Source organism: Phaenicophaeus curvirostris, unplaced genomic scaffold (assembly GCF_032191515.1).
Source record: "Phaenicophaeus curvirostris isolate KB17595 unplaced genomic scaffold, BPBGC_Pcur_1.0 scaffold_73, whole genome shotgun sequence".
NCBI lineage: Eukaryota > Metazoa > Chordata > Aves > Cuculiformes > Cuculidae > Phaenicophaeus > Phaenicophaeus curvirostris.
In genome coordinates this window covers 84,783-95,097 of record NW_027206695.1, presented here as the reverse complement: position 1 = coordinate 95,097, position 10,315 = coordinate 84,783, and the positions used below count along the sequence as shown (strand labels likewise).

The following is a 10,315-nucleotide window of genomic DNA, read 5'->3' as shown; positions in this document are numbered from 1 at the left end:
GGGAGGGGGGGTATCCAGGGAGGGGGGGCACCTAATGTGGGGGGGGGGGGGGCACCCAAAGGGGGAGAGGGGGGGCATCCAGGGGGAGGGGGGGCACCTAATGTGGAACGGGGGGGCATCCAGAGGAGGGGGGGGGCACCCAAAGGGGGAGGGGGGGGGTATCCAGGGGAGGGGCACCTAATGTGGGACGGGGGGGCACTCCAGGGGAGTGGGGGGCACCTAATGTGGGAGGGGGGGCATCCAGAGGAGGGGGGGGCACCAAAGGGGGAGGGGGGGTATCCAGGGGATGGGGGGGGGGCACCTAATGGGGGGGGGGGCATCCAGGGGGAGGGGGGGCACCTAATGCTGGGAGGGGGGGGCACCTAATTTGGGACAGGGGGGGCATCCAGGGGAGTGGGGGGCACCCAAAGGGGGAGGGCGGGCACCCAAAGGGGGAGTTGGGGGGCATCCAGTGAGAAGGGGGCACGCCAAAGGGGGGGGGGGGGCCCACATGAAGTGGGGGGGGGGGGGTGCTGATCCAGGTCCCTTTGCAGGGGGGGGCAGCCCCGAACCGTCCTGCGGTGCCCAGAACTGCGGGCGCTGCCGCCGCTTCCTCTGCGGGTCAGAGCCGGCCCGGTGAGTCGGGGGGGGGGGGGGGGTAAATGGGGCAGAGAAGCAGGGGCTGGGGGGGTAAATGGGGCAGAAAGCAGGGGCTGGGGGGGTAAATGGGCAGAAAGCAGGGAGTGGGGGGGTAAATGGGGCAGAAAGCAGGGAGTGGGGGGTATATGGGCAGAAAGCAGGGGGGTATATGGGGCAGAAAGCAGGGGCCTGGGGGGGTATATGGGGCAGAAAGCAGGGGCTGGGGGGGTATATGGGGCAGAAAGCAGGGAGTGGGGGGGTAAATGAGGGCAGAAAGCACGATTGGGGGTATATGGGGCAGAAAGCAGGGGCTGGGGGGTATATGGGGCAGAAAGCACGGATTGGGGGGTATATGGGGCAGAAAGCAGGGGCTGGGGGGGTAAATGGGGCAGAAAGCAGGGAGTGGGGGGTATATGGGCAGAAAGCAGGGCTGGGGGGGTATATGGGGCAGAAAGCAGGGAGTGGGGGGTATATGGGGCAGAAAGCAGGGGCTGGGGGGGTATATGGGGCAGGAAGCAGGGAGTGGGGGGGTAAATGAGAGTCAATCTCTCAAGAGATTAATTAAAAGAGGCAGGGGGGGCTCCCAGGTAACACTGCTCTCTCCCCCCCAGGCCCCGCCCCCGAGACCAGCCCCGCGTGAACTCTACCCGGCAACAGCATCGCGATTGGTCCTTTCCACTGCGGAAATAAACTCCCTTTATTCCATATATGGTGTGAGGTGGGCGTGGCCAGGCCGGGGTGGGCGGGGCCAACGCCCACCCACCCGCCCCAGCAGCAGGAGGCGGGAAACCAATTCCATATATGGAATGTGGTGGGCGTGGCCAGCGCTCACCCATTCACAACAAGGGCCGCCTTATTCCATATATGGCATGTGGTGGGCGGGGCTAACACTCATCCTCCCCCAGCAGCGCGAAGGGGTTGGGGGCGTGGCCAGGAGGGGGCGTGGCCTCCACAGGCTCCGCCCCCTCCTCGCTGTCCTCCTCGTCCTCCTCCTCCGAAGTCGCCCCCTCCCCGGGGGTCTCGGGGTCCCCTCGTTCCTGCAGCGCGGCCAGCGCTGCCGCCTCCGGGTGCTGCTCCCACAGGTCTGGGGGGGCACAGGGGGGCGTGAGGGGGGGCTAGAGGCCCTCCTCAGGCCCTGGGGGAGAGGATAAACGGGGAGGGGGGCTCACCCTGGTTGGTGGGGTGATCTGGGGGGGCGTGAAGCCCTCCTCAGGCCCTGGGGTAGAGGATAAACGGGGAGGGGGCTCACCCTGGTTGGTGGGGTGATCTGGGGGGGCGTGAGGGGGGGCGTGAAGCCCTCCTCAGGCCCTGGGGGAGAGGATAAACGGGGAGGGGGCTCACCCTGGTGGGTGGGGTGATCTGGGGGGGCGTGAAGCCCTCCTCAGGCCCGGGGGGAGAGGATAAACGGGGAGGGGGCTCACCCTGGTTGGTGGGGTGATCTGGGGGGGCGTGAAGCCCTCCTCAGGCCCTGGGGGAGAGGATAAACGGGGAGGGGGCTCACCCTGGTGGGTGGGGTGATCTGGGGGGGCGTGAGGGGGGGCGTGAAGCCCTCCTCAGGCCTTGGGGGAGAGGATAAACGGGGAGGGGGCTCACCCCGGTGGGTGGGGTGATCTGGGGGGGCATGAAGCCCTCCTCAGGCCCTGGGGGAGAGGATAAACGGGGAGGGGGCTCACCCCGGTGGGTGGGGTGATCTGGGGGGGCACAGGGGGGCGTGAGGCCCTCCTCAGGCCCTGGGGGAGAGGATAAACGGGGAGGGGGCTCACCCTGGTGGGTGGGGTGATCTGGGGGGGCGTGAAGCCCTCCTCAGGCCCTGGGGGAGAGGATAAACGGGGAGGGGGCTCACCGCGGTGGGCAGCGTAGCCGGGCGGGCGCAGGCAGAGGCGCAGCCGGCCGTCGGCCGCCAGTCGCAGGATGCTGTTGGCCGCGCGGTAGACGTCGTTCCGAGCCGCTTTGGCCGTCTTGTAGCCTCGTTTTTCGGCCCAAGCTGGAGCCAACGTAAAAAAAAAAAAATCATCAACGAGCTGAAAAACCAACCTGATTGGAGGTTAATCCGCCCCGGGGAGCGCCGTACCCTCGCAAACGTCCCACGCGGTCCAGCCGGCGGCGGCGCTGGGCGGCCGCAGCTGCAGCAGCGAGGGCAACGGCAAGCGAGCCGCCAGGTAGCCCACGGCCGAGTAGGGCTCCTGCAGCTGGGAGATGGGGTAGACGCCGGCCAGCACCTGGGGGGCGCAGAGGTGGGGGTTCAGCGGGGGGTTTTGGGGCGCTGTGTGGGGCGGGGAGGGGGCCGGGACCCACCTGGAGGGCCGGGGGCGCGCGGGAGGGGAAGACGAGGCCGGGGCAGTCGCAGAGGCGGACGGAAGGGGTGAGGAAGTGGGTCTGGAAGTAGCGGGTGCGGCCGGGGGCGCGGGAGACGCTGACGGCGCTGCGGCCCAGCAGAGCGTTCAGCACCGACGACTTCCCGGCGTTCGGAAGGCCTGGAAGGAGGAAAGTCGGGATACGGCTCCTCCGGGAGCCGTCCCAGAGCTCCTGCCCCTCTGCGTGGGGCAAACCCCGCTTGGCGGCTGGCTCCGCTCCTCCCAGTTTGGCCCCAGTGCTCCCAGTCAGAGCCCCCTCACCGACACAGCCCAGGGTGAGGACCCCGTGGCGGTAGCGCTCCCACTGCCGGGGGGCCCCCGCGGCGCCATCCTCCTCGCCGTCCTCGTCACCGTCCTTGTCCCCCAGCTCCTCCGCTGGCTCTTCCTCCTCCTCCTCCTCCTCCGCCTTCTCCAGGCGCGCACGCCAGCTGCTCAGATCCACTGCAAAAAATAGGGGGGCGATGGGGCACCCCCCAGGGCACCCAAGGGGACCCGAGAACACCCCCCAGCACCCCAGGGACCTAAGAACCGCCCCCCCCCAGCACCCAGGGGACCCAAGGACAACCCCCCCAAGCACCCAAGGGACCTAAGAACCCCCTACTAGCACCCAGGGGACCTAAGGACACCCCCCAGCACCCAGGAGACCCAAGAACAGCCCCCCAAGCACTCAAGGGACCTAAGAACCCCCCCACAAGCACCCAGGGGATCTAAGGACACCCCCCAGCACCCAGGGGACCCAAGGACACCCCCCCAAGCACCCAAGGGACCTAAGAACCCCCCCACCAGCACCCAGGGGACCCAAAACAACCCCCTACTAGCACCCAGGGGACCCAAGGACACCCCCTCATGCACCCAAGGAACCTAAGAACCCCCCCACCAGCACCCAGGGGACCTAAGGACACCCCCCCAGCACCCAGGAGACCCAAGGACACCCCCCCAAGCACCCAAGGGACCTAAGAACCCCCCCACCAGCACCCAGGGGACCCAAGGACACCCCCTCAAGCACCCAAGGGACCTAAGAACCAGCACCCAGGGGACCCAAGGACACCCCCCAGCACCCAAGAGACCTAAGAACCAGCACCCAGGGGACCCAAGGACACCCCCCAGCACCCAAGAGACCTAAGAACCAGCACCCAGGGGACCCAAGGACACCCCCCAGCACCCAAGGGACCTAAGAACCAGCACCCAGGGGACCCAAGGACATCCCCCAGCACCCAAGGGACCTAAGAACCAGCACCCAGGGGACCCAAGGACACCCCCCAGCACCCAAGGGACCTAAGAACCAGCACCCAGGGGACCCAAGGACACCCCCCCAAGCACCCAAAGGGACCTAAGAACCCCCTCCCAGCACCCAGGGGACCCAAGGACACCCCTCAACCCCCCTGGGTCCCCCAAACCACCTCCCAGGCCCCATCCTGAAGCTGAGCAAGGTCTGCCCTGCCCAGGGAAGGGGATGGGAGGCCCCAACCTGCGTGCATCCCCCCCATCACCCCAGATTCCCCCTCCCAGCACCCCAGAGACACCCCTAGCACCCACAGGTGCCCCCCCCCAGCTCACCCTCTCCCCCCACGATGCTCTCGCAGGCCTCCAGCAGCTGCCGGGGCCCCAGAGCGCGGCTCCAGCCTCCCGCTCTCCTCTGCCGCCGCTGCAGCCCTGGCCCAGGGGACACAAAATAAAAAAATGGGGTGTCAGAAAACCTGGGGGCCCCCCACCCCCCCCCCCCCGAGCCCTCTAGAAGGTTCCGTACCGGCCGTGGGGCTGCGTCGCGGGGCCGAGCTGAAGGGGACGACGCGTGCGGAGGGGAAGCGGCGGCGCAGGAGGTGGCTCCAGGCGGTGGCCACGGCCGGAGCCGTCAGGTCCACTTTGTTGAGGATGAGGACGAGGCCCTTGCCCAGCTCCCGCGTGACGTGGGCGGCCAGCGCGGGGGGCACGCTCAGCGCCTGCGGGGGGCACCGATTTGGGGGGGGGGGGGGGGTCAGCAGCACCCCCCAGCCCTGGATTCCAGCCCCCCGCTGTCCCCCAGCCACTCACGGGGTGTCGGGCGTCGGTGATGAGCAGGATGACGTCCGACATCTCCAGCACCCGCCACAGCTGCCGCCACGTCTGCCGAGGGGGACACCGTCACCCCCTGTCCCCTGTGTCCCCGGCCTCCCCCCGCGCCCCCTATGTCCCCCATCTCCCTGTCCCCCCATCTCCCTTTCCTCCCCGCCCCATCCCCAACATGTCCCCCCATCCCGTGTCCCCTATGTCCCTCTCCATCCCCTGTGTCCCCTCCCATCCCCTGTGTCCCCCTGTGCCTCCCCCATGTCCCTTGTGTCTCCCCCATATGTCCCCTGTCCCCTCTGTCTTTCTTGTTCCCCACCCCGTGTCCCCTGTCCCCCTCACCCCCTATGTCCCCCCCATCCCCTGTCCCCCCTCTGTCCCCCCCGTGTCCACTATGCCCTCCTTGTGTCCCATGTCCCCCCATCCCCTGTGTCCCCCCCATGTCCCCTATGTCCCCCCATCCCCTGTCCCCCCCCGTGTCCCCTGTCCCCCCCATGTCCCCCCATCCCCTATGTCCCCCCCGTGTCCCCTATGTCCCCCCCATCCTGTGTCCCCCCCGTGTCCCCTATGTCCCTCCCACCCCCTGTTCCCCCTGTGTCCCCTGTCCCCCCCGCCCGCTTTGTCTCCCCCATCCCCTATGTCCCCCCTGTGTCCCCCCATCCCCTATGTCCCCCCATCCCCTGTCCCCCCCTCTGTCCCCCCCATGTCCACTATGTCCCCGCTATGTCCCCCCCATCCCCCTCCATGTCCTCTGTCCCCCCCACCCCCTATGTTCCCCCTGTCCCCTATGTCCCCCCTGTCCCCCCGTGTCCACTATGTCCTCCTTGTGTCCCCGTGTCCCCCCATCCCCTGTGTCCCCCCCGTGTCCCCTATGTCCCCCCATCCCCTGTGTCCCCTATGTCCCCTGTCCCCCCCATGTCCCCCCATCCCCTATGTCCCCTCCGTGTCCCCTATGTCCCCCCATCCCGTGTCCCCCCTCGTGTCCCCTATGTCCCTCCCGTGTCCCCTGTCCCCCCCCGCCCGCTTTGTCCCCCCATCCCCTGTGTCCCCCCATCCCCTGTGTCCCCCCCATGTCCCCTGTGTCCCCCCATCCCCTGTGTCCCCCCATCCCCTGTGTCCCCCCGTGTCCCCTGTCCCCCCCCGTGTCCCCCTCGTGTCCCCTATGTCCCTCCCACCCCCTGTCCCCCCCGTGTCCCCTGTCCCCCCGCCTGCTTTGTCCCCCCCATCCCCTATGTCCCCCCCATCCCCTGTGTCCTCCCATCCCCTGTGTCCTCCCTGTGTCCCCTGTGTCCCCCCATCCCCTATGTCCTCCCATCCCCTATGTCCTCCCATCCCCTGTGTCCCCTGTGTCCCCCCATCCCCTGTGTCCCCCCATCCCCTGTGTCCCCTATGTCCTCCCATCTCCTATGTCCCCTATGTCCTCCCATCCCCTATGTCCCCCCCGTCCCCTGTCCCCCCGACCCCCTATGTCCCCCCATCCCCTGTCCCCCCCCCACCTCCAGGTTGTGCTCGAAGGGGGCCACGTCCCCGCTGTCCCTCAGCGTCCCCAGGAAGGCCGCGAAGGCCGCCTCCTCGCGCGCCCGCAGCTCCTCGGGGCTCATGGCGAAGCTCCAGGGCGGCCGCCGCGGGAAATCCAGCCCTGGGAGCCAAACCGCGGCTACCACCGGCCCCCGGCCCCCACCCGGGGCTACTGACCCCTCCCTGGGGCCACTAAACACCATAAGGGGCAACCTGCCCCCTCCCTGGGGCCACTGACCCCCATGTAGGGCAACTTATCCGCCTCCTGGGGCCACTGATTTCCTCAATGGGCAACTACTTCCCTTCCTGGACCACTAACCTTCTCAAGAGGCAACTTAACCCCTTTCTGAGGCCACTGACCCCATCAAGAGGCCACTGACCTCCTCCTTATTGCCCCTTAAACACCGTAAGGGGCAACTTAACCCCTCCCTGGGGCCACTGACCCCATCAAGGGACCACTGCCCTCCTCCCTATGGCCACTAAACACCATAAGGGGCAACTTAACCCCTCCCTGGGGCCACTGACCCTGGCAAGAGGCCACTGACCCCATCAAGGGACCACTGACCTCCTCCCTGTGGCCACTAAACACCATCAGGGACAACTTAACCCTTCTCTGTGGCCACTAAACACCATAACGGGCAACTTAACCCTTCCACGTGGCCGCTGAACACCATAAGGGGCAACTTAACTCCTCCCTAGGGCCACTAAAGGCCATAAGGGTCAACTTAACCCTTCCCCGTGGCCACCAAACGCCATAAGGGGCAACTTAACCCCTTCCTAGAGCCACTAAACAACATAAAGGGCAACTTAACCCTTCCCTGTGGCCACTAAACACCATAAGGGGCAACTTAACCCCTCCCCGTGGCCACTAAACACCATAAGGGGCAATTTAACCCTTCCCCGTGGCCACTAAACACCATAAGGGGCAACTTAACCCCTCCCTAGGGCCACTAAACACCATAAAGGGCAACTTAACCCTTCCCTAGGACCACTAAACACCATAAGGGGCAACTTAACCCCTCCCCGTGGCCACTAAACACCATAAGGGGCAACTTAACCCCTCCCCGTGGCCACTAAACACCATAAGGGGCAACTTAACCCTTTCCCGTGGCCACTAAACACCATAAGGGGCAACTTAACCCTTCCCTGTGGCCACTAAACACCATAAGGGGCAACTTAACCCTTCCCTGTGGCCACTAAACACCATAAGGAGCAACTTAACCCTTCCACGTGGCCACTAAACACCATAAAGGGCAACTTAGCCCCTTCTAAGGGCAGCTAAACAACATAAGAAGCAACTTAACCCCTCCCTGGGGCCACTAAACACCATAAGAGGCAACTTAATCCCTCCCTATGGCCACTCCCCCCTCCCTGGGCTGGTTGCCCCCTCCGCGGGGCACTAGCCGCGGGCTCACCGGGGCCGTAGAGGCTGTCGGGGTCGATCTCCAGGGCGCTCTCGGGCAGCGGCTCCAGCAGCTCCTCCTGCGCCCGACGGCGCCGCCGCGCCAGCTCCTCGGCCCGCGCCGCACCCAGCTGCAGCCGGAACCTGCCCCACGGCGAGAACCCCTGACCCCCTGCCCCACGGCGAGAGACCCTGACCCACGGCGAGAGCCCCTGACCCACTGCCCCACAGCAAGAGACCCGGACCCACGGCGAGAGCCCCTGACCCACTGCCCCACAGCAAGAGACCCGGACCCACGGCGAGAGCCCCTGACCCACGGCGAGAGCCCCTGACCCACTGCCCCACAGCAAGAGACCCTGACCCACGGCGAGAGCCCCTGACCCACTGCCCCACAGCGAGAGCCCCTGCCCCACAGCGAGAGCCCCTGCCCCACAGCGAGAGCCCCTGACCCACTGCCCCACAGCAAGAGACCCGGACCCACGGCGAGAGCCCGAGAGACCCTGCCCCACGGTGAGAGACCCTGACCCACTGCCCCACGGCGAGAGCCCCTGACCCACGGCGAGAGCCCCTGACCTCCTGACCCATGGTGAGAGCCCCTGACCCACTGCCCCACGGCGAGAGCCCCTGAACCCACAGTGAGAGCCCTGACCCACAGCGAGAGCCCCTGAACCCACAGTGAGAGCCCTGACCCACGGCGACAGCCCCTGACCCCCAGCCCCATGGCGAGAGACCCTGCCCCACGGCGAGAGCCCCTGACCCACGGCCCCACAGCGAGAGCCCCTGAACCCACAGTGAGAGCCCCTGCCCCACTGCCCCACGGCAAGAGACCCTGACCCACAGCGAGAGCTCCTGACCTCCTGAACCATGGTGAGAGCCCCCGCCCCATGGCGAGAGCCCCTGAGCCCCTGCTCCACGGCGAGAGCCCCTGACCCACGGCGAGAGCCCCTGACCCACTGCCCCACGGCGAGAGCCCCTGACCCACAGTGACAGCCCCTGACCCACTGCCCCACGGCGAGAGCCCCTGAACCCACAGAGAGAGCCCTGACCCACAGCGAGAGCCCCTGAACCCACGGTGAGAGCCCCTGACCCACGGTGAGAGCCCCTGACCCCGTGCCCCACAGCGAGAGCCCCTGACCCACAGCGAGAGCCCCTGACCCCCTGCCCCACAGCAAGAGACCCTGACCCACAGCGAGAGCCCCTGACCTCCTGACCCATGGTGAGAGCCCCTGCCCCACGGCGAGAGCCCCTGACCCACGGCGAGACCCCCTGACCCCACTGCCCCTGCCCCACGGCGAGAGCCCCTGACCCACTGCCCCACGGCAAGAGACCCTGACCCACGGCGAGAGCCCCTGACCCACTGCCCCACGGCGAGAGACCGTGACCCACGGCGAGAGCCCCTGACCCACTGCCTCACGGCGAGAGACCCTGCCCCATGGCAAGAGACCCTGCCCCACGGCGAGAGCCCTGACCCCCTGCCCCACGGCAAGAGCCCTGACCCCCTGCCCCACAGCGAGAGCCTCTGCCCACCCAGTTCCCCTCCCCCCACACAGATCGTCCCCAGTCCCTCTGCCTCGCACCGCGTACCCCTCACCTTCCCTAGTCCCTCCCGCCCCACCCCGACACCCCATTTCGTGTCCCCCTCCCCCCCAGCCCCCCGTACCGGCCGGGGTCGTGGCGGCGGGAGGGGGGCTCGGCGGGCTCGGGGGCGGCTGCATCGCTGCTGTCGCGCTCCCGGCTCTGGCTGCGGCTGCCGGGGCCCGGGGGGGCTTCTGCGGGGAGAGGAGGGGGCTGCTGGGGGGCAAGCGATGACCCCCCCTCCGCCTCACACCCCCCCCCCTCCGCCTCACACCCCCCTCTCCCGCCTCACACACCCCCCTCTCCCGCCTCACACACCCCCCTCTCCCGCCTCACACACCCCCCTCTCCCGCCTCACACACCCCCCCTCTCCGCCTCACACCCCTCCTCCTCCACCTCACACCCCCCTCTCCCGCCTCACCCCCCCTCCCCCTGCTCCCCCAGCCCCCCCCTCACCCCCCCTCTTCCTCTCCCGGTCCCGCAGTTGCTGCTTCTTGCGCTTGGCGCTGAACGGCCGCTTGCGGGGCATGGCGGGAAGTCACGTGACGGGGGGCGTGGCGACCCCTCGGCCAATGGGATTGGAGGGCAGGCCGGCGAGGGGGCGGGGCTAAGAGGAGGGGCACCCAATGGGAGAGCGAGTTGCCTCAGCGCGGGAGGCGGGGAGAGCGGGAGGGGGCGTGGCCAAGGCGCGAGGGCGAATGGGCGGGAAAGAAGGAGGGGGCGTGGCCAAGGCGCGAAGGCCCAATGGGAGGAGGGGAGAGCGGGAAGGGGGCGTGGCCAAGGCGCGGCGGCCAATGGGCGTGGA

The 10,315-nt window shown here is 68.0% G+C and overlaps 1 protein-coding gene across 1 annotated transcript; it reads right to left on the bottom strand.

Moving 5' to 3' along the window:
• Positions 1–1,297: 1,297 nt before the first annotated feature.
• GNL1 (G protein nucleolar 1 (putative)) lies at positions 1,298–10,039 on the bottom strand. Its single transcript, XM_069881931.1, has 12 exons — positions 9,967–10,039; positions 9,596–9,704; positions 7,949–8,079; positions 6,512–6,654; positions 5,004–5,075; positions 4,720–4,912; positions 4,530–4,625; positions 3,234–3,413; positions 2,914–3,092; positions 2,690–2,837; positions 2,462–2,602; positions 1,298–1,702 (listed from the first exon to the last, which is right to left on the bottom strand). The coding sequence occupies exons 1-12, from the start codon at positions 10,037–10,039 to the stop codon at positions 1,503–1,505; spliced, it is 1,665 nt and encodes a 554-aa protein (XP_069738032.1). The 3' UTR covers positions 1,298–1,502.
• Positions 10,040–10,315: the final 276 nt, after the last annotated feature.

Bases quoted from the DNA above. Each gene is read 5' to 3' on its own strand.
- GNL1 (XM_069881931.1), bottom strand. From the start codon at position 10,039: ATGCCCCGCAAGCGGCCGTTCAGCGCCAAGCGCAAGAAGCAGCAACTG. The intron at 4,626-4,719 runs GTACGGAACCTT...CCCCTGGGCCAG, and splicing joins GCGACGCAGCCCCACGGCCG to GGCTGCAGCGGCGGCAGAGG. The intron at 2,838-2,913 runs GTGGGTCCCGGC...TGCGCCCCCCAG, and splicing joins GCGCGCCCCCGGCCCTCCAG to GTGCTGGCCGGCGTCTACCC.